This window comes from Falco biarmicus, chromosome 2 (genome assembly GCF_023638135.1).
Source record: "Falco biarmicus isolate bFalBia1 chromosome 2, bFalBia1.pri, whole genome shotgun sequence".
NCBI lineage: Eukaryota > Metazoa > Chordata > Aves > Falconiformes > Falconidae > Falco > Falco biarmicus.
Window position 1 is genome coordinate 72,424,865 of NC_079289.1, and position 24,155 is coordinate 72,449,019.

The 24,155-nt window shown below is 38.0% G+C and overlaps 1 protein-coding gene across 1 annotated transcript in view; it reads right to left on the minus strand.

Annotated features, from left to right (window-relative positions):
• OCA2 (OCA2 melanosomal transmembrane protein) overlaps window positions 1-24,155 on the minus strand; it is a 176,265-nt gene that overhangs the window by 96,499 nt on the left and 55,611 nt on the right. The window contains exons 10-14 of the mRNA XM_056329924.1: window positions 24,012-24,077; window positions 22,852-22,908; window positions 21,686-21,810; window positions 17,994-18,132; window positions 8,897-9,029 (exon numbers count right to left, since the gene is read on the minus strand). Of these exons, the coding sequence (XP_056185899.1) occupies window positions 8,897-9,029; window positions 17,994-18,132; window positions 21,686-21,810; window positions 22,852-22,908; window positions 24,012-24,077 (520 nt within the window). The remainder of the gene's footprint in view (window positions 1-8,896; window positions 9,030-17,993; window positions 18,133-21,685; window positions 21,811-22,851; window positions 22,909-24,011; window positions 24,078-24,155) is intronic.

Below are 24,155 nucleotides of genomic sequence, written 5' to 3' on the forward strand. Positions count from 1 at the left end.
GCAAAGCAGCTGGAGGCCAGGCAGAAAACTGCAAAGCTCAGAGGGCGCCACACACCTATGTCACCTCCCAGGAGCTGCCTTCTGGAGTAGCCCCAGGAGTTAGGCTGTTCAGAAAGCTGCAAAACATCAATGCTCTTCTTCAAAATGGAACTGGAATTTTTCCTCACTGTGCTTTGGATTTTCCCCTGTAATTTTAGCTACTGAAAGAATCTACAACACTACAAGCCTACCCCTGCATTTTATAGAATCATAGAATGGTTCAGGTTGGAAGGTACGTTAAAGACCATCTAGATCCAGCCCCCCTGCCATGGGCAGGGACACCTTCCACTAGACCAGGTTGCTCAAAGCCCCATCCAATGTGGCCTTGAACACTTCCAGGGACGGGGCACCCACAACTGAGCAACCTGTTCCAGTGTCTTACCACCCTTACAGTAAAGAATTTCTTAAGGGAATAGACAATTTAATACCTCTGAGATGGTCACATAACACTCAGATGGAGTAATCCATAGATATTAAAGAGGGTTAGATCTCATAACATTTCAGCACAATTGATAAAGACATACATTACTCTTCAGTTGGTTTGCCCCTGAGTGATGGAGCAGATCTTTCTCAGGTGATATGGGGCTCTGTTCTCATCTTTGGGTAAGTGAGAGTTAGAGCCACAAAGTTATTTTAGTCCTTGTGGGTTTGCCCCTTAGTTTCCTCTACTGCAATTCCCCATCTTTTAAAAGCAGGAATCTGATTATATTTAGGTTTCATGTGTGCTCGTTATCACTCTGTTCCACTGAGAAGGCACAGGGTCATGGGAAGTGTTTCAGAAAACTTTCATCAGGTTTGAAATCTAGAAAAATAATGTCTGTTTACTCGCTATCAAAAAGTTTTAACTCAGACTGCCAGACTTACCAATGAAAACCAATTTAGCCAGTGTTTTCCATTGAAGTACAAGTCTCACAATTAAATTATCTCTGTTCTGTTCACTATCCTCTGCTCAAAAGTGAATAGATACATTCCAATCCTAAAACATTTTGCATCAAACATAACTACTGCTGAGGTCCTTTCAATACCCGGAAAAAAAGAGGGGGAAAAACCCTACCGATAAACAGTGCTGCAAGCAACCACTCAAAGGTGGTATTTACCAACTCTTACTAAGGAAAAAAGAATCATGAAAATATACAGCCTCAAGAGGACAACTCTCATAATCCAGAAGATAGTGCCTTATTTAATGTTTTTAGCAGGACAAAATGAAGAGCAAAACAACAAAGCACACTCCAGACTCACCGCATCTTCTAGCATCTCATTTAAATGTCATAATGGTAACTAATAAGTTCAGGTCATTTTGATAAATAAAACTGGCAGGAATAATCTAAAAATCTGTCACTTTTATTTGAAATATCATCACCGTGAAAGTTCTCTGCAGCAAACAGAGAGCATGTGTTAAATTAACCTAAATTGTTCTCTTAAGCTCTGTATATCAGGAAGATCTTATGAGCTTCACAGTTCTCAGAGTAAAGTGAAAAAAATTGTCATAGCTACACCAAAACACTGTTAAAGAAAAGGCCAAGTCTTGCCAACCAGTTTAGAGCTGTACAATCATTTCACAGCTGTGGTATATATACAGAAATCAAGGAGGGCAAGTGCTGTAAAAGAAACAGGAAGTATCACTTCCTACGTTTTTACCTCTCATCAGTGATTTTTCTGTACTGATTCCTTCCACTAAAATGTATATAATAAATTGTGAAGTGCTGCTTTATTAATTCAAAATGCCACTGTATTATACTTTCTTTTGCTTAAGGCAGGTAAAGTAATATTATAGCTGCCTTCTCTTGATGGCTACATTATCAATGCACTAAGCAAATAATATGATTGTCATTTTTTCCCTTATTCTGCTATGTCAGAATACTATTTTTATCATCTGAAAAGAAGAAAAGACAGATCACTGTTTTCCTCTTTCCAAGGAGAATACTCCATCAACTCTAAAGCAGTACAAAGAACCTATACAGGGTTTTAAACACAAAATTATCAAAATGTTTAAAAATATAAAAAATATAAAAATCTTGTATCTGTGTAAATAACTACACTTATTTTCATTCCTAATCACTAGAAGACCTATTGAAGGTGCAAATAATAAAATTCTTATTTTTAAAATATTTTCAAACATAAAATCATGACCCTGGGGGATCCTGATATATTAGCCAAAACCAAGTACACACAAAGTCTGCAGAGGCCATAAAACTACCTAGTTCCTTTGAGAATGAAAGTCTTCCAGTTTTTTAAAATAAAAGACACAATATGTACCAGAAAGGTATGAACTTAGATCCCAAGATAATTTGTAAGAAATCTGTGTCTTTTAGTTTAGCATGTTATCATCTACAGTAGGAGAGTTAAAATGTTAACTATTCATTGTTAATATATACAAACGGATTGCAGGGAAAAAAAATAAAAATAAATAAATTTATGTTCCACATTGTTCTTCAAGATTTAAAAATGCTTCCCAGGTGAGGACAGTAGAGTGCAATGCATATTGCAGAACTGCCATCCAGATTGAGCTTGGAGTTGAACGCTTGAAAATATCTTGAAATATTTCTTTCTTTGGACATTATTCTCTGCATAATCTGCCTGCTGGTTTCCTCACCTGAACCAGGTTTCAAGTGAGGACAGCCCACTACTTTCAACGTTACATTAAAATACCAATAATGCTTTATTGGCAGTTAGTAAAGTACCTACATAGGTACAGATGCACTGCAGGATTGAGATTTGTCAGTGTACTTAATCCAGCTAGGTGACCTCTCACTGATTCTAGCAAGAAATGGTTCCTACAGTTACAAATATGTTACTAAAATAGGACTAAGTTCTCTGACCCTGAGCAGCACACGTATCTATATCGGTGCTACGTAACGCCTGACTGCAGTGTCCTTGTGGCCCTGGACATGATTACTATTTTGTGGGGGCTTTTTTCAATTCAAGTTGTCTGAAACAGCATTGGGGTTGTCTCACAAGACATCACAGTAGTTCTTCCCCAGCATTAAACCGAAGGGTCATACATCACACTGCAGGATGTGGCACGAGGGCATGCACCACTGTTCAGAGGCTGCAGAGGCCACCTGGGCATCCATTCCCCGAGAAAACTGCCAAGCTGTTAACCCTTTAACCACAGCCACCTGGCGTGGGGACCATTCCCCCAGGCAGGCATCTCAGGGCTGCGACGGGCAAGGGGGGTCACGTGGACAAAATAATAATGACAGCACTGAGTGATACCTTCTGTTCAGCTACAGTTACAACTGGTGATGTCTGCACTTGGTCAATTGTGTGCAACACAAAGTACCGTGGCAGACATCTGTAGTCACTATGGGACACAGAGGGCAAAACTCACCACATTAAGTGCTAAACAACTTTCTCAGTTTCACCTTGTTTTTTCTCTTTCTTGCTTAGCTCTGCCATTCTTTGCACAATTTCATGCAAAATGAGGCCCGACGTGAGCAGTACGTACTCTACGTCCAGGAACAGTGAGTGCCTGGACATCTTGCAGGCAAGCACAGTCCTAACAGTTACACATGTGTGACAACCCTCAGTTATCATCCCCTACTTCTTCTAGACTTTCTACCTTTTCACTGCTGGTTTTGTACCTCTTTTCTCTCCTCCTTTCCTTTTTCTTCTCTTAGGGAAGCAACTGTAAAGCTGCACATGGAAGAAAGAAACAGATTTGCTCACTCATCTGGTTACCACTTTTCACGTTGTGGGAAACAGCACCATGTTTTTCACATGTTAAACACTTTACACATGACTATGATTAATTAGAAAATTCCTTCTGTTGTCAACTTTACATACTTTAAATACTACCATAGCAGTATTTTCTCTGCTGCAGACAGTGAGGCACACTAGAAGGAAAAAGGCACTCCCCCCTCTCTTGACATCACCACTTCTGCTTCAATAGTGGGTCTCGCTTTCAGCCAGTGAAATTACCAGAAACTGGAGCAAGCAACACAGGAGAAATGGGAAACTGGTGCCAAATAAGTTGCTGTGCTAAGACAAAGCTCTCCTCTTTGTCAAAAATGTCAATAATAACACTTGTCACTAGACCATATGCCACCCACTGTCCTGGGGACAGTGACCTTCCCAAATGCTAGGGTCAACATCTCCACAGCTCAATAGCTGAGACACAATAGTGTATTGCCATGTTTCCCAGGGACTAAATAATGTATTGTAAACCCTTAAGGGAAGTAAAAAGTATGCCTTCAAGTTGGGGGGGGAGGATGTGCTGGGTTGGGACAGAACGACAACAGCAAGATTAATTCCTCTTTCACTCATATATTATTATTTCCCCTTATATATTATATTGGGAAACTGTATATACAATTTTAAAACTTTCTCAGCTTGCTAGCCTAAACCTAGCATTTTTTTCTGCATCACACAGAACAAGGTGCAGTTTTATCAGCTGAAAGTCACACTCAAAAGAGTCCTCAAAATATCCATCCATTCTTGAAAAAGCATTTGATTTTCTCTCTCATGACTTAGTTCTTCATATTCTTTTTTCTTTTGTAATATGCCTCACTTCAAGCCACAGCGTGTAGACAGTGGCTCCTGGGGAAAGAACATGTGGGTTTTTCTGCTGCACAGGTGCTGCAGCTCAGTCTGAAAGTGAACAATTGAAAGCCACTGGTAACACACAGCACTGAAATTAATCTGCCAATGTGTCTTCAGAATAACAGCATTGTCTGTTCTTAAAATTAGTACTTCTCCATTCTCAACAATCTGTGTAGCCCAAAGCAACAGGAAAAAAAATATCTTAAAACACATGGCATACAGGGAAGAAAAATCTGGGGAAAATAATATACCAATTAAGTCTCACATATCTTGTTTAATTGCTAATTAGGGGCAGGGTGAGAGAAGGCTAGTATTTAGTTGATTAAAACAGCTGCTTCAAACAAGCCATTTGAAGTTATCACAGAATTGTTGCAACATGAAATGGAAGGACCCCTAAAAGCATCTTAGAGTACATTCTGCACACATTCTGACCACAACAGCTACCTCCTAATGGAGCTGTGTTGGCCACTTTCCCTTTCACAGAAAATTTCAATACATAGAGTAGCGCTTCAGCATTTGCTTTAATTGAACAGTTACTGATCAGCTTTGCAGCAATGGTGGAGCAGCTCCTTATAAGAACACATGGTGTACCGATTCGGAGACTGCTATACCTGAACAAGTTAAGCTGCAAGTAACAAAGATTACCGAGAGATGAACTGAGGGAAATATGCTAGCCAGTGTTTCACTAGTGCAGTCTTTCACTGGCAAAAATACTATGTTAGTGAATAAATTGGTCTATTCAAATTAAAAAAACCTTGTTATGCATACTTGATTTCTTAAAAATCCAAAACATATGCTTTAGAAGTTTATAGCTTGAAGGAAAAAATAACAATTCTATTTTCTAAAACATATATTCATAAAATAATGCTCTTATGTCAGGATCAAAATTGTTCATAGTCAACAGAATTAATTTCTTGACTTTAGATACTATTTCTCTCAAGACACCTTGCATGTTGGCATTTTTAAAGATAATTTAAGTATATAATAACTCTAGTTATTCATGGAAATGTCTATGAAGGTATGACTTTTATTAGAAAATCGGAAATTAATAAAAGTGAATTAATTATTTTTAAATAAGAAAGTTGGGAAGTTACAGAAAAATGCTGAATACCAAAGATTTAATAAACTATTTCAGGCAACAAAGAAAAGTAATAATTTTTTATAACGATGCATACAAAGGCGTTTATCTGGGAGGCTGCAAAGGTTCCTTTCCTCCCCAGCAAAAAGATAATTCCTTTCCCAGAGCTGATCTCTTCCACAAAGGTTTCTCATTCTTAAGCCCTGCGTAGAACAGGTACGAACTTGCTCTATATTTAGCATTTTGATATAGAATCATAGAATGGTTTGGGTTAGAAGGGACCTTTAAAGGCCATCTAGTCCAACTCTCTTACAATGAGCAGGGACATCTTCAGCTAGACCAGGCTAATCAGAGCCCCATCCAACCTGACTTTGAATGTTTCTAGGGATGGGGCACCTACCACCTCCCTGGGCAAGCTGCTCCAGTGTTTCACCACCGTTATCCTTATATCTAGTCTGAATCTACCCTCTTTCAGTTTAAAAACAGCTCTTGTTCTGTTACTACAGACCCCATTAAAAGACTAAAAAGTCTGTCCCCATCTTTCTTATAAGCCCATTTTAAGTACTGAAAGGTCACAATAAGGTTTCCTAAGCACCTTCTTTCTCCAGGCTGAACAACCCCAACTCTCTCCACCTTTCCTCACAGGGCAGGTGCTCCAGCCCTCTCAACATTTTTGTGGCCCTCCTCTGGACCCATTCCAACAGATCCATGCCTTTCTTGTGTTGGGGGCCCCAGAGCTGAGCACAGTACTGCAGGTGGGGTCTCACCAGAGCAGAGCAGAGGGGCAGAATCACCTCCCTCAACCTGTCAGCCACATTCTTTTTATTCACCCCATGATACAGTTGGCATTATGGGCTGTGAGCGCACACTGCTGGCTCATGTCCAGCTTTGCATCCACCAGTTCAAAGAGAAGGAGCAATAGGAACGTGAGCCAACTTCCCACCTGTTCAAATTATGCATTTCAATACTCTACTGGGAGCAACTTGAGAGTGGATATTGTATATCTCGTAGCTTTTTCACCCCTCTTCACAGTGCTAGCTTTGACCAGACAAGTAGGAAGGTCATTCAGCCATAATACACAGTTTGCAATGCTTATTATTAAGTTTTTAATGGATATTTATTTTAGGTAATGATGCCTTCCCAGAATACAAAAGTCAAGAACATTAATTGACATATTTATGGCACACCTATGGCTAGGAAAGGAGATCATCCCTTTCAGCATGTTAGCACTGCCAATTTTCAGAATTACTTTCTCCAGCATTCTCTGTCATTTCTCTGACATTCCTGGCACCCAGGTAAAATTCTAGCTATTTGAATGGAAACTGATGTAGTGCAAAAGCTGAGGTGAGCCAGAAGTGTCCTATTTCTAAACTAAATCTTCTCTCTCTTTGGCTGAGAAGTATATATTTAATAGATTTATTTACCAGGTAAGGAAGACTTCTTGCAGCACCTTCCCTGATACAAGAAGATAGGAAAAGAAGATCCTTGATGGCTTTCTGAAAAAAATCTTACTTTGCAGTGTCACAGGGAAATATCTAGGCATCTTAGGGACTAAGTATATTATTTCTCTTGTTCTCAGGACCAAATCTTTAACAGTGCAGAAAGCTTCAGGTCTTTTACAATGGCACAATAATGAAAATGCATATCTCATACAAAGCAAATACATAGAAGGAAAATTCTCCTTAGTTCTCTGTGAAAACACTTAAGTGGTAACATCTCTAGAACACCTAAAAAATGCTTTGGTTCTTAATATCGGGAAATACTGTGGCCCCTAGGTAGGCTGAGCATGCTTGTGCTGAATGGGTGCCGCAGTCCCTCAAAACCGAGTGTCTGCACAAGAGCCAACTTCCTAAGCAGTAAAGTCTGTTCTCTGACCTTTCTATCAGATGGGATTCAACAAACGCAGTGCTATCCACTGAAGAGAGGACTCCCACTTCTTTTTAATAAAATCCTACTCCTAAAGCTAATTTTCCCTGGAACAAGGCAATTCACCAAAAGTGGCACTCATTTTGCCTAAATTAGTTACCTATCATGAAGATCTCCACCACCAAGTTAGTTACCTTGGACTCCCCTTGTATTCAAAAGAGACAGGTAAACGCTGGGGCACTGCAATGTATCTGTTCTATTGTAGACAGCTACATTAGTCTTTAGAAGGGCTTGTCTTTCTCCACAGATTACTCCAATGGAGCCAACTTATATGAACCATATGAGAAATTCTCCTCCCTGTGCTAAACAGACCCCACATAGGCAGGTTCGGAGATGTTGTACAGCACATTAAACCATCCACTGCATGGTCTGTGGAAGCCTGGATCTTAAAGTCTTCTGCAGCCAAAAGTGAAGAAAACATTCCCAGGGAAGAAACAGTTACACTCAACTATCTTTGTACAAAGCTTGCTAAGAAATGATACTTAGTGAATTATTTCTTACCTCATAAAGCAATTGTAACATTTGGGGGTTATTAAGTTTCAGCACTGAAGCAGAAGCCTGAGAACAATGATGAAAACTTCAAAATGACTGAATAGAAAGGCATAAAAGCATGAAGACAAAAAGGGACTGACATAGTCAACAGCCATCGAAATAGCTTTACCCAAGACTTCTAGAGACTGCTGCAGTGAGCAACCTAAAAAATATAGAGATTTAGTCCTACTGATTTATAGAAATTATACACTTGGGAAATTTAGGGTTGGAAGAGCCACAGAGGCAAGCTGGAAAGAACCTGGAAAGTTCTACTTTTGATGAAGTGCTCTTCGCTGACCACAGGCCAGGAAAGGATTACTGGAAAAAAAAAAAAAAAAAAAAAAAAGTGGAAGAAAATCAGCAGTGAGGGAATGCACAGTGCACTCTGCCTGTCATAAGGGAAACCTGGGATATTTCTAAAGCTAGGCTGTGAACTCGGCACCTTGAGCAGATGTTTTCTGTTGCTATACAGAACACCTCATATTCAAGCCTCATATTCAAGCCTATGGTTATAAATGATGCAAAATATCAATATAAATTTTGGAGAATATTTCATAATTCATATCCACCTTAGCACTGGAAAAACATCAATTTCTAAAAGTCAGAAAATAACACAATTAAAAATAAAATCTAGATTATTAGTTAAAAAATTAATGTTCACAGACTGAAGGAGAATGGGCCCTTCTGTCTGAGGACAACCTTGTTGTAAGCACTATTCTGTTTCTATTTAGCATATATTCAATGTAGCGATAATAAAAATGTTCTCTCATTCATACTTACCAACAATTTCGCTCGGCTCTTTATTGTAAAGTTTTTTGTTCCAGTAAAGAAGTCTAAGAAAAGGAAAGGAGACCAGAACAACAAGGCAGATGCCAACAAACATATGCCCTGTGAAGGCTGCAAAATCCAATCCCTGGAAATAAAAATTAAAGCCTACATTAAAAAAAACAGTTATTTTTCTGTATTACCTACAGGGAAAAGTATTCAACTGTATGTACTATAGCAAACAATAATAAATATAAAGCAATAAAGTAAGTTTCAAGTACAGTTTATGCTGCATTTCATCTGTTTCAAGGTGATGAGCCACATTACAATTTAATTTGGAGAACTAAAAAATAGAATTATGACTTATTCTTGAATACATTTCATGTTCCTGACACAGATAGGAAAAAAAAAACACAATCGCAAACTGAGTCACTTAAATAACTGCAAATTCATTTTAAACCATACTGGATCACAGAAATAGTTAAATTTTAACAACCAGCTTTTCTTTTAAACTGATTTGAACATGAATTTTTACAGTCATTTTATGTGAACCAGAATTTCATCAAAATTCATGAATACTCTTCTACAATAAAAATATTATACATTGATACTCTGATAATTTTTCTGCCTCATTAATAAATGGACACATTTCTTTACATTTTGCATAACAAAACAATTTAATGAAGGGGTTCATGAAAAGGTTAGGCAGAATTAAAAAGGTACTGTTTTAAGCAATGAGAATGGATAGTGGCAACCCGCCCTAAAACTTTGAACTTAGCCATGCTTTGAGTAGAATGTTGGACTAGATGACCTCCATGGCCCCCTTCAACTGAATTATTCCACAATTCCATATTACAAACACTGTAATGGGTCAGGGTTAGCCTTTGGGCTGGAATTTTCTGAAGTAGTCATGACTAGCTTGTCCAAAAGGAGTTTTCGATGAATTTCCAAGGGGGAACACATTTAAGGACTCTGGTAGCAAGGAACTGTCATATATTCACATATTAGAAGTTGTCTGAACCGGTGATCCCAGAAGAGCAGCTCTGTGACAGTTGGAAGAAAGCATGGTCCAAGCTGTGGATAGCTCAGGTTGTCTAAACTGAATTTTCAGAGCACCTGCTGATTTCCCAGAGATTCTAGAAAGTCATGGAATCTCACTGTGCCACACCTCTATGTCCCTATGGTGACTTGCCTTTTACTAAATATCTGTGTGCTACCTGTAGACCCTCCTATAGTGCAAATGCATATTAAAAACAGCTTCCCATGTAGCATCAGCTGATATTACTTTCTGTGTGTTAAGACTATCAGGGACTTACTACCTTAAATGTACGTTCTGTGTTGCCTCCTACCAAAAGAGTTTATGTGGATATGTCCCAGCTGAAATGTCTCTGGTTCAAAAAAGGAAAATAATGTTTCTCTATTGCACCACAGGGCATAATAAAAAGACACACAGCACAAGAAACTGATTAAAGTCATAAAGAACTTTCGTAGCCAGATAAAGATTAGTAAGATTAGTGCTCTTTTGCAAAAAATCCATAGTTTACAGAGAGTTAAATAAATCTCAAAACATAAATATGCAGACTTAGGATTAGAATTTGATCCTAGCAAAAATACAGGTTTCAGTTTCATGAGCTAAAGAAAATAATTCTTAGTTGCTATTTAATAGCAGATTCCTTGCCTCATGTACTCTCCAGCCACTAAAAGGTGAAACTGTATACCTGTTCATTCACTGGCCTTTCATTATAACTCAGCTACTTCCATTTCTTTAATAAAAGTGGAAAGAAGCCTCTTCAAGAATTGGAATAAGATTATTTTAAGAATTGAACATAAAAACATGACACCATAAAGGAAAATAATATACCTTCATTCAGTCTGCCTACATAATAGGTCAGCCAGTCAAATGTCTGACATCTCTGCAAGACAGGCTTTACAAGTCAATTTTTATAAATAAAGATTGGCCTCTGGGCATCAAGTCAAGATTCAGAGATACAGGAGACATTTCTATGAGGGATGAAATCTATTTCATAACTCTAGGAAATTTACAAATAGCTATGTGAAAAGAAATAATTGAAATTCTGCAAAGGCTCAATGTTTTTAAGATCTGCCTCCAAAGTATATAAATTCCATATCTCCTATGTGTATTTCCTTAATTTCAGCCATTTAAAATTGACAATAAATCTAATTTATACATGGATTGCCTCTGGGATTATAGCCAAAATGGAAAATCAGAAAATTTTGGCCAGAAAAAATCAGAATCCTTAAAAGCACGGTGAACTAGCCTTGATTTGGAAATTTCTCAAGTATTGACAATGGGCCATTAGACAGTTCAGGAAGTATGCAAAATAAGTATTCAGCTTTTATGGTCTCTAAAATGGCCTCAGGTTATGTAGGAAACTGAAAGGAACTAAGCTGTAAAAACACCGAAGCTGCACCAACCGAAACAGCAATGCCTAAGTCTGACTGGAAAAAAAAATTATCCTTTGAAAAACAAAATGACTGGGAAACAGCTGGTTGAGGAGCAATAAAGTAATTAAAGATGGTCCAAATATATTCAAACCAGAATTACCAGAACCAGGAAAACTGCTTTTGCACTCAACCTAGTCTTACAAAAAGCAGTGGAGATGAAGCTTTTCTTAGGCTGGCAGCAATGTGCCCACGTCACAAAGAATAATGCCAGCTACAAGGCAGAGTATGCCTGCAGAAATTCTCTGCAGAGATACTCAGGCATAAAGATAATTGCTAATGTGGGAAATAAAAAAGAGAAACAGCAACCCAAAGGACCCTTGGAAACTCTCGAGTTTAAATATTTACAAAGTCACTTGCCTTTATATTTTGAATATCACACTAATTTCAGAGCAAAATATTTGTGCTTTGTTACTGAAATGCCACAATGCAGAAGCTTCTCAAACAAAGCATACAGCACAAGAAATGTGTCACTTGAAACCCACAAAATTAATTTCTCTATGAAAAGGAAAATCACATCAACCTAGAAGGCAAACTAAAATGCTGAGGTTAAGAAGGTGACCTCAGGTCTAGCTGACAGTTGAAAGGAATTGAAACAAGATGGAGATCACAATACTCTTAAAAAATAAATTTATAAACCTGAATTAACACAGCTTCATGACATAACAGCTGGCATCAATGAGCCTTTAAAAGTGATTCGCAGACATCATCACAAAAGCAAAAATAATGTCTACTAGATTTTTGGGGATCCTATCCAGGAGCTTACCCAAACTTTTCAAAGAGAGTAGCTGGAACCAAGATTCAGGATTTTGTTAAACTTCCTAACATCACTTCATTGATCTTTCTTATCCCTGAGACCCCCGGGGAAAAAGAAAACCTGCTGCTCTGCTGCTACTGCAGAACAGCTTTTCAATTCAGCTGAAACAAATTGTTTTCTAACATGGAGTGTGCTTATTTCAGAAAAGACCTTGTGTGACAGTACTGCCTGTGATAGTGCAAAGCTGGATTCAAGTCTCTTCCCATCCTTTGTTTCCAGGTTTCGTCCTTATTACCTCCTTGCATTGATCCACAAGAACCAGTGAGTGAAACTGAATTCTGGTGATCACTAGCCTTGGACAACTAGTACCCAGTAGCCATGAGGAGGCTGAGGACTGTGAAGTGCACTCCTTCTTATGGCTGATACCAGAAGAGCTCACGGCGAAGAGACCACCCTGATGCTTTGGGCTGAGTGCTTCACACCAGCCTTTCTGCAGCACACAGAATATGCTTTCAGTGAAAGCGAAGGCAGATTTCACACCAGACACTGTCAGGTAGCTAGTAGTCAACTAGCAGCCTCTGGAGAACTTAAGAGGCTAAAGGGTTGTACCTCAGATACCACAGATACAGCAGAGGATACCAAGATGGTGGCACAGTTGCTCCTGCTCCTTCTCCCACACCCTAGAAAGGCCATGCAACATCTCCACAGAGCCTACATTCATACCCTTTGTGGCTGTGGATAACACATTGTATGCCTCCCGAGTCCTCTGTGCTGCCGGGGCCAGGATTCAGCATTGTAAAAACACATTAAAGTGCTCTACGTGTCTGATGCATACAACAAAATGTCATTTTCATAAAGATTTTCTTTTTCCTGCACAATAGACTGAAATAGAATTGACATGCACAATAGGCAAGAAATACTTTTATACCAGGAGATTTCAATCCATCAGCTAAATACAATATATGCTTCAAACAACCCTTACTTGAGGCTATGCTGATTGTGTTAAATTCCTCTCATTCCCCAGTCAACAGAAAACATAAAGATTTTGTTTTAGCCAGACAGCAGCCTAAAGGTTCCACTGCCTACAGATTCAGAACTGAAACAGAGTGGGCATCTTTTCTTGGTTTATAGTTTTAAATGCAAAGTCAAATATATCAATTTCATATTAGAAGGAAGTATCATACTATTTTCCTAAAATATTAACTTTCTATCATCCTGATTTTTTTAGTTGTTTTTGGAGGTGTGAAATTAACTTCTAGTAATTCAGAGTTTTCCAGAAGAATTCTGCCATTTTAGAGCAAAGAGAAAGCAGAAATTACAGCCAGGCACAGCAGTTCATGGGGAACAGCAAATACTGCGCTTCTAGCCAGAATGCCCTTTACTTAATATCTTAAAACTAGTAATAGGAAGAGCAAGAGTAATTTGTTATTCCTACAGTGGTTTAAACATCCCTTCTAGCTGAGTGTCTGAGATCTATGTTGTCTCAGGAGGAACTGCCCATGACATCCCTGAGCCAGAAATTGCTGATGGTCTAACACTATCAGTGTTATGATGAAGATAATGATTATCTGAGACACTGGCAAACCTCCTTTTTTGTTTTGTACTACACTCTTTAATGGTTACTACATGCAGAGATGGGAAAAAAACTGAAATCAGCCATAAACCCAAAAATTCTATTTTACATACTTTACCTAGGATTTCATTTTTTTCTTGAGAAACCTAATCAATGAAACATTGACAGAAGGGTAGGAGTTCTACAAATTAAAACTTTTAACAAGTTTGTATTCTGCAAACTCAACAAAAATAGCCTAGTAAACGATGGAAATTCCTTTCACAGCCTCCAGGACTTGAAATACCTTTACAGATTCACATATAGGATTTTCTCTCTTCCAGTTTTCAGAATTGTCTACTTTTATTCATAATTTTTCAGTAACATATTTTTTCATGAAATATAATCAACTAATATCACATAATGTTAAATTTCAGCATGAAGGCTGAAAGTGTCCGAAAGGCAGAACAGGAGAACCTGGTGGCTGTCCGTTTCCCAGGGAATTCCTGCTAAATGGCTGGAATAAACCTGAGTGGGATGCTGGAACCCCAAAGTCCTCAGCACACGTCAGATTAACAGTACAAGCTTTGTCACATGCTAACAAAGATGGTAAATAAAAGGATATAATCCAGTGGCTAGCACAAGCCAAAACTGCCTTTGCTCTTATCATGACCTCTTTTAGGCAAATGAAATCTAGATACACGAGTGTATACTATGTTCACACTATTTTTTTGCTCTGGAGACCTATTCACTATCCATTCTCTATAGCACTTGTAATCACAGCCTAAGCTTAGAGCACAAGCAACTTCTGATTTCAAAGGTGTGACTGTAGATACTTGTGAAGTTTCCAAATATAGAGGACTTAATGTTCAGCCTTTCTGAAAAAACCGACCATTTCAAACCAGTTCATGCCCTATTGTGCATATAAAAATGGAATTCCAAAAGTATGAAGCACATATCTCTTCAAGATAAAAGTGTAATTTTGCTAGCAACGTCCACTCAGTAGCCATACTCTAAAGGTAATAATAAATTTTAAGAAGTATTGTATTCATTTGATGTGTTTTCCATTTGCTTTTAATAAAAATTCTTATTTTCCTTCCCTAAAATCGCAACATAACTGGTATTTTGTGAAACTTCTTCCAACACCCAACTAAAAACAAGAAAGGGTACAACGAATCTTCCTCTCCTATTATGCAAATGTTCCACTGATTCCAGGCATGATGGTAGGGAATATGTCAGGGTTATAAATTAACCACTGCTACAAAGAAAAAAGTCCTTTTGGCATCTATTTGCATCTCAAGACAAATAAACAGACTTATGCCTACATTTTAATGAGTAAACTCTAACAACAAGCTTATTTATTCAAACATAATTTAGATAAAATATTCTTAATATGACATGACTTCTCCCCAGAACCTAGGGAGAAAAATCTCTCCAGCACTACGGTAAACAAAAGAGCAAAGCATTTCCAAAGCTATAACCCAATAACAGCACCCAAAGTAACAAGGCTGCACTTCATTTTCTATTGATTTAAAAAGCGAGGTTTCCTAAGAAAGTGTAAACTTGCATAATATCTTACTAGACTGCTTTTAGAGGGTGATGTACAACAGTAAAAGTTCAGGAAGACTGCTAAAATTCTCCTCCTGATCTCACCTAATAAAATAGAAAACCCAGTCATCTACACAGTACAATACACTATTCAGCCTCCTACAGGGCCAATTGTCCAAGTAACCCTGTACTTACTATGCAAACAATAACACTGAAAAGGAAGCGCAAGAGGATGAAAAGGGGAATTTCAATGACAATATTAAGGAGAAAAATTCCCTAGAATGATAAAAACATGACCATAATGCTAAAAAGAGGCAAAATCCAGGTATTTTCTGTAGAAAATATCATAATAGATACTATAAAAAATACTGCATGAAATGCTGTTTCCAAAATGGCATTATTGCATTGAAGAACTTTTCTCTCTGAAACAGTTCTTTAAAAAACAGAATAAATTTTACTTGGTACAAATATAGAGGACACCCCACGCATTTAGACGTAGATTTGTAGTTGGTCATATAACCCTTCCACACAGCAGCCTTTGATAGAAGTAGTTTCAGAAATAGGACAACAATATCTGTGTTTCTTCTTCTGAACAAAAGAGAGCATGCTGGGGCAGGTGGACAAAATTAGGAATCGAGCTGTTAGTTCAGCATCACAGACGGTGAGGCCGATGGTCCAGCTCCCTCCCTGTGCTCACTCTTGGCTTTATCCAGTTACTCCTGTCAGTGCTCTCCCAGGCAAATCTCCTTTAGAGGTGAGCCCTAAGCAGGGAGGACATAAGATAGCCCATACCACTCAGCCTAAAAGCCAAGAGTAGGTCTTCAACCATCTTATTTTTATATACATAGGAATAACAGTTGAGAATATAAGAAAGAAGCAGTACAAGTCCCATGGTCCTGTGTTGAATCTGATGTATTTTATTGCTTCCTTATTTCTGCGATGCAACAAAGGATCCAAAAACAATCCAGAGTGGAGATCTGGAAAGCTTTTGTAGTTGTTTCAAATTCAGAATTTGCTATAATGTCACATTACTAGGGTATTCATACAGCTGAACCCTCCTAAAATTATCAGTATCTCAATCAAGAGAAATATAAAATATTTTCCTTTTGATGTGATTGCTTAATTGCTTCCCATGTTTATAGTCATTTCTAAAGGTTCTACAGAGATGATGAGTTTCTGAGTATTTAGGAAAATGACCTGCATGGCAGGTGCTAATTATCCTTTTTTAGAAAAGAAGTTTTAAATAGTTACAGAGATTTCACATTTAAAATGTAAAATTTAGCTATCTAATCCTCAGCCAGGAATATTACAGTCTCCAAATTCATCATCCAAACAAACAAATTGCAGCACATTTCAAATATTTTGAAAGTAAACATTCGATTTATTAAATACTATGAACTTTCAAGACATTTTCCAACCTGGACAGTACTTAATTAATTTGAGTATATTCAGTTAATTAGAAGAGATTTTGTTTTGGTACAGCAATAGAAACATAATTGACTTCAAATAAAAAAGCTTAGAATTTTGTGCTACAATTCCCTCATCCCACTTGCACAAGTATTTTCACATTAGCCCATACACTACACTGAATTCCTTTAGATTTATTTATTTTGGGGGTTTATGACACTTGGCCAAAGCAGAAAACACATGCCTGGTGCCCCTACAGATGTGCCCATTACGTTACTGCCCCTTCCACCATGCTGCCTGGTGGTGGTGGTACAGGTGCACGAGGAGAGCAGAGCTGCCCCACGCCAGGAGGGGCTGCCCCTTGCACCCTGAGCAGACTGCCTCTGGTGCACCAGAGACAGGTGATGCATCAAGGGATACCGGGGATCACAATGGCAGAGGCAGAAGTGGGACTTGATGCCCTGGGTGGCAGGGATAGCTGAAAGCATGGAAAACATGCAAAGGCTAGCTGCATGCAGAAGCTGAAAGCTGCAAACGTGAACACCCACCAGCAGTGGCTCTGTCTGTCCACAGGGCAGAGAGGGCAATGTTGGTAGGAAGAGATGGTGGGACCAGGACAGTGCCACTGGCAGGTGTCTGGAGTCCCAGCCAGTACCAGCCACCGTAACCTTCACTTTGGGACCAGTCACCCAGCAAAATGAAATAACAGAAGAGCCAAGTGTTGGAATGTCATTGCAGCCTGGGGGTACCAAAATGTTGGCAGGAGGTGGGAGCCAGCTGCAGTCCATGCTGCATGGGAGAAGCCCCCATTCTGCTTCCACCCCCAACATCCCCTTGGGCTGTGGCTGACGGACAAAGTCTCTACCTGCTGTGGAGGCATGTATGACATGGGTTTACGGGGATAACACATCCTCTGGCGTCATAGGGTTTTGTGTATGGACAATTATTTCTGGTTTGAAATTTCTGAAAAGAAGTCAAATTGTTTCAATATATTTAACTTTTGTGAGAAAGCCTATTCTGAAAACAAAAGTTGGATTTTCATCTTCATTTTCACGTTTTTCTTTTTTTCCTTGCTGCCCTCTCTTTATAGCCCTCCACTGTTTTTCTTCCTTCTTCACTTTGCCATTGACAAAGAAATCCTCCTCAACACCACCAAACAAAGGAAACCGGTATTCTCAGTCCCTATCAAAAAGTCTATCCTTCATCACAGTTTTGTCCCCAAAAGATCAGTCTCTTCTGCCTGATCATCCTACTAAGAAGGAAATTGTGTGGCAGAAAAAGTGAATTATGGTCTGTTTATAAGGCTGGCTGGGGGAAAACAAGTTTCAAGAGTGCGTAAGTCAACAGCAGTACTTAATTTTAGTAGCCAAACAGCTTGCAGTACATACCTTATTTCTCAGCTCCTGATTTGAAACAATAATTACATTTGGAGGGTCTCCAACAGCTGTAGCAGCCCCCCCAATATTTGTGAAGATTACTTCTGCAATCAGGACATGCCTAGGATCAAGATTAAGTACTTCACAGAGCCTGTGGTACAAAAAGAATGAAATTAACCTCTTATCCTTATGACTAAATTACCTTAAATCTTAAAATCTATGAGATTTACAAAATACCATCATTTCACTGAAAAATTGCAGGATTTTAAACAATATTTTTTTGTGTATGTATTGTTAAAGTTTTAATTGTGCTACATTATATGTGCTACAGTAATTATAGCAATACAAATGCAAAAATGATAGATTTTTTTTTTACATTTGTAATGGAATAATTAATGGTTGGAAAATTGATGCATTTTAAAAAGCATTTAATTAATCAACTATTACAAGAGTTAGACTACACGGAAAATAACATTTCTAATTTTCAACATCATATGACTTCTTAAACCATAGTCCCAAGGCTACACTCACCTATGGAAAATTATTCTGGGTAATCACAGTTTCTGCATCATCATCAATTAGTAACTTTCTTGTAGGGAGCAGTGGTAGAGGATTGCCCAGGCTGCCTATTAGCCATGAATCATCTATTAGAGACCTCAGCTTTCAGCCTAGGTTTATCCAGTTCATTCTGTTCTTATTTTTCCCCTTCTCTCAAGCTTGATCATGAGTATTTCTATTTTTAATGCAACAAGAGTATAAAATACACATTTCTCATTCTATAAAAAAATCTCAAAATGTTTTTAGCAGTTCAAACATATTTAATGCTCCTTCAGTAAGATGCTTTTCTAACAAGAAGTATCTTAAGTGCTCTGTCAAATACTGTGATTGACTCAGTAACCTCATGATCCATTTCAACTCAGGGCGCACTTACAAATCTTCACATGGATTGCTTCAACTTGCACAAATTACATTTACACACAGATCTGCACAGTCCTCTCATTTCTGAAGTACCAGTTTGACTTTAAACTTGGTCCATGGCATTAAAAGCTGAAAGTTAAGGTCATACCTAAGCACTTTGGAATAAGGAACGAATGCTTTCCTGCTCACAGCTTATCAAAACATCACTCCAGTGTGTAAAGATGGAGGACATGGTTAACTTATTGCCCCCTCTACCTAATATGGGATGGGGGAAAGAGTGGCAGCAAGAATGCTGTCTCAGGATTGCTTTCACTGCAATGCTGTCATGTTTCCTTGAAGGAAGAGCTGAGCTTTACCATGCAGTCTAAGTCTGCATTATTAAAAGAGAAAGTGCATTGCACAAAAGCTTAACTTGATACACTTACCCTGTCACCAATTGTCAATTTAAAACTCAGGAAAAACAGTGTCAGATGACACATGTCAGCATACAAAAAGTCCAGAACAAAATAACTGTGCAAAAATACGGTATTTCCCCAACAGCGTAAAATTATGCTGTTAAAGGGTACTTTATAGTACAGCTGCCCAATTGTATCAATTGTGGTAGAAGACCACAGCTGTACTTAAAATTTTAACCTATCACTCCTTGACATCCAAATGTTTCAAAATGTAACCTGCAACTAAACTTTTGTTTAGTTATTCTTTCTTTTTGATGCACCTCGTGATAGCTTGAAGAAAGAACCTCTGACATAGGTCAAGAAAGGCCAAGCCCAAAGTATAAAGCCACCACAATGTGTTAGCTGTGTGGTAGGATCAAACTTCTTCAGTTTACTTATACTGGTTATATAACTCCCCATGTGAACAACCATTAGCCCTTTCCAGTTCCCAATAACAAATTATGTTGAAAATAAACTATAGCTAAAAAGGGGTAGTTGTTATTTTTTTATTAGCTTACTACAAAATGCAGAGTGAAAAAAATCGTCATTTTATGCCTTATTAATGGAAATATAAATCCATATTCATAGAGTCAGTAGGATTTTCTGAAAGCTTTATCTCCATGGCAATGGCAGTGCAGTGCAACATAGTGAATCTGTAGATGAGGGCTGAAGACATTGGCAGCAAGATAAAAACAAAAAATGACCCCCAGCATGAAGCTTTTAGAAATAGGCAATTATTTGGGTTTACTAGGCAAGATAAAATTTTATTTTAGCTTTGATAGTGATTCAAATACAAATATTTCCCACATACTGAGTTTCCCCTTCTTCAGTCTTACAAACTCATTTGGTATAAAACTAAAGTACTTAATATACATTTAGTATAAAACTCCAGTACTTAAAGGGTCAGTACAAAGACAGAGGTGCTCTCTTCACAAGCAGCCACATGGAGAAAAGGGGCAACAAGTACAAGTTGCACTGGGAGAGATTTCATCTCAACATAGGGAAAAAAAATTTATGGTGAGAACAATTAACCACCGGAACAACCTCCTCAGGGATGTGGTAGAGTCCCCATCGCTGGAGGTTTTCAAGACACAATGGGACAGGGTGCCAGATAGACTCATCCAGGCTCCTTTTCTCATGAAATGTTAGACCAGATGGCACTCCGAGGTCTCTTCCAACCTGAGCTATTCTGGGATTCTTTGAAAACAGAGTAAATGCTACAGTAGCTCTGCCTGTGAACAGTAGTTCATGATGCATTGATGGTTGGATTTCAATCCATTCCTAATTATAGTTAATTCAAAATACCTGCGACCCAGCTGAAGGAAACAGTGCTTAATAGTTCCATTGTTGCCTACTGCTAGAGGTAAAATTATTGATTGGAGTAAGGTAAAGTTATCTCTAAAATATAATCAGACAGAAGACAAACGGAGCTTTCATTCATCAGCTGTTTCCCAATCCAAAATAAATTCCACTTGCAAAATTGAGTTTTATTGCTTTTTGCTACATTTTAAAGTGGGAGCATATCTTAATAGAATTTTGTGTACTTTAATGTGATAATGACTGCAAGTATTACATCACTCAGGATTATTTTAAAAACACATAGGATCTTTCGAAAACTGAACTGGATGAACTAAATTTGCCTGGCCAGACACAGGTTAAATTCAGAGTACACTAATTTATAATCATATATTGATTAAATGTAGTTGCAAATCATGTGTTATTAATTTACAGAAATCTGAAATAATTAAATTCACTGTTCTCTATTAAAAGTTCCAAGTATTAATCTCAAATTGTGGAATTAACCAGTGGCTGTACCAATGCTGTGATCACCAACAGGAAGAAAATTCAGTCTCATATTCCAAAACAAAACTTTTAGTCAAAATTTGGACATTTTAAAATTTATTTATCATCAGTATTAGAAGGGATAACAACTTCACTAAAATATAAATTACTATCTAGAATTGTGTGTGTGTATATATATATATACATATTAGGCAGTAAAGCAGAAGGCAGCTTTAATTAAAAAATTCTCCCTTTCTACAGGAAAAAATCATCTACTAGGAAGCATTTGGTGCAATATGCTACTGCAGTTCAGATATGGAGAAAAACCAGAATAGTTAGCTGCCAAGGCAGTATAGCAGGCTTCAGATATGTGATCACTATTAACACAAAGAGAAAAAGCAACCAATCCCTTTGAAAACGTTAGCTCTTTACCCTACTACAGTAGGAATATTTGAAGTTTTGATTTCCGTTTAGATGATCAAAAAAAGTCCAAACAAGCATTTTGCACACATGTCTACTACTGATTGCTGGCTATAAAAGACCAAGTCCAAAACCATAACAATAAAGTACCTTATGGTTACTGGAGTAAAGAGCAGCATAGTGGTAACGTTGTCCAAAAATGCAGAAAGAATTGCAGCAATGAGGCACAGAAGCGTAATCATAGCCCACACCTTGCCTCTAGAGAATCTATAAGCCTAATAAAACCAAACAAATAGAAACAAAATTAAGGGACTAGATGTCTAGATGTCTCTGGCTTAGTTTTCAAAAAAAGTTAGATAAAACTTCACCAAACATGATGCAACAGTGAGTTCAGAGCGTTTAGTACTCCATGCACCTCCTAGAGCATCCTCTCCAGTATTAATTAATGTAGCAAGAAAACACTTTGTGGAAGTGGGCAAACATTTCCATCATGCAGAGGAAGAAACAAGCCTGAAGAGACACCATGTTCTACTCTCAGGCATGAAGGGGGTCTGTGGCAAGAGCAGGGCTGAGCTCCCATCTTCTGCCTGCATGGCTGGGTGGACTAACATGGTTCAGACCTCCCTCCCCCTCCCTCTCCATGTGCTGGGACACATTCCTCATCCACAGAGCAGCACTGCCAGATCTACACAGTCTGGACATCTACACAGGCAGGAGTTGTGTCCACCCATGTTTTGTTCAGGGATTCTGTGCTCAAAGCAGTCCTCTTGTCACTTTTGTTTTCTTTCTTCCAAACCTTCTCAAGAAAATTCAGCTTTTCAGCAGGTGAAGGAGTCCCTCGCTATGGGTAATATTTGCTTTACAACCAAACCATCAAAATTACCCTTTTCATGTAATCTCTGGTTCTGCTACTGTACAAAATTCTGCAGCCATTTTTCATGTGTGATCATAAAGCTAGTGATAGTTCCCATATTTCCTCTCCCCCTACTGTCAGGCACAAAATACAGATTTCAGTTACAGCAGAACTGCAGTCCTGGGGAAGTCAATGGAATAACTCGGCTTTATTTTTTGCCCATATGCTTGTGTACCCTGCTGGGGGCTTTTATCTTTCTCTTGTAGAAACAGAATTGCCTTAAGGGCTTCCTTTCATCCCTAAGAGATTTTTCAAAATTACAAGTTGACAACTGTAATTTCTAATGTGTAAGTCTACACTGCTCTAAGAAAGGTTCTTCAAAGATAGTATATAGTGTAACAGTTCTGATTAAATACTAACTTGATTAATCTAGTAATAATCAAGAGTACCAAAACAAGTCTACCTTTACCGCACAGTAGTCAAAGAATCCAGTCTCTGAAAATATGGCCACCAAAAGCATCTACCAAAAGATGAAGAAAAAGAAAATAGCTTGCAACTGGACTATTACACAAAAACAAAGCAATGTAATCTGTGATTCTGACAAAAGTCCTTCTTATCAGACACAGCTCTAAGAATATTATCATCTTTGTATGAGGTTATCCACTACAGTTGCTAGATATCTCTTGTTAATGCATCATACAGTGAAATTTAGTTCTCAGCATAAACAGACTGTAAATGTCATGCTAGTCCGGTTGAATTTTATTTGTAGTGACTAAGTGGGCATCATACATTAAGTACTCAATGAATCTCCCTTATGTCATTAATCAAGAAAAGCCAATAAGTATGTTTGCTTGCTGCAGTAATGCTCTACAGAATGCAGAAGATGATATATAGTGGCTCCAAGAATTACTTGCTTTTTCCCACATTTCTGAGAGGTTTCCTCTCCTTCCATTTTTACTCGCAACGTATGTTATTTTGCTTTCTGTGGGAAAGGCAGGGAGCAGTGTCAGGAAATAAGAAAAGCTCCAAATGGCAACAGATAATTGTATTTTTTTCTTTATAAATTGTGTATTTTGTGTTAGAGCCTAACAGCATTTGGAAAACTCTTTTTACCATAAATAGCTCTGGGCAAAGTGGTTGAAATAATATATGATTATAATCTAATAAGAGATTTTTCCTCCATTCCTGTTTTGCTGCTTTTTTTTTTTTCCTCCAAACACACCACTGACTAAGACAAAGAAAACTACTTTTCCAGCACAGTGTGTTTGAGGAAGGTTTTGAGTAAAAAAAATAAACAAGGTAAATGAGAGTGATACTACTTGGCACTTACACAGGTCATTCCTTTTATAGATCTCAAGGATATTTTCAGTATGTTATCAACACAATTTTACAGACTTAAAAAAAAACCAACCAAAAAAACCCCCAAAAACCAGAATAAGATCAACATTTTCAAAAGGCTCCTTCAGAGGTCTGAACATCCTCCCTGTTTTTAAATCCCTCAAGGCCCAAATTTTCATCATAACATGTCTCAGTAGAGTGCAATTAACAACACCTTAAAAAGAGAAACATCTCTATATTGAATGTGATTATTTCAGCACAGAGCACAAGGTGCATTTTAGTTACCATTCCAAACAGCAGCGCTAGTGTGTCATAATCAATCCACTCCACCACTTTGACCATACTTGGCCTCTGCAATCAAACAATACAATTACCTGTGAATGCCATGAAACACCTAACTTGTGATTAGCCATGAAATATAAACTCCAC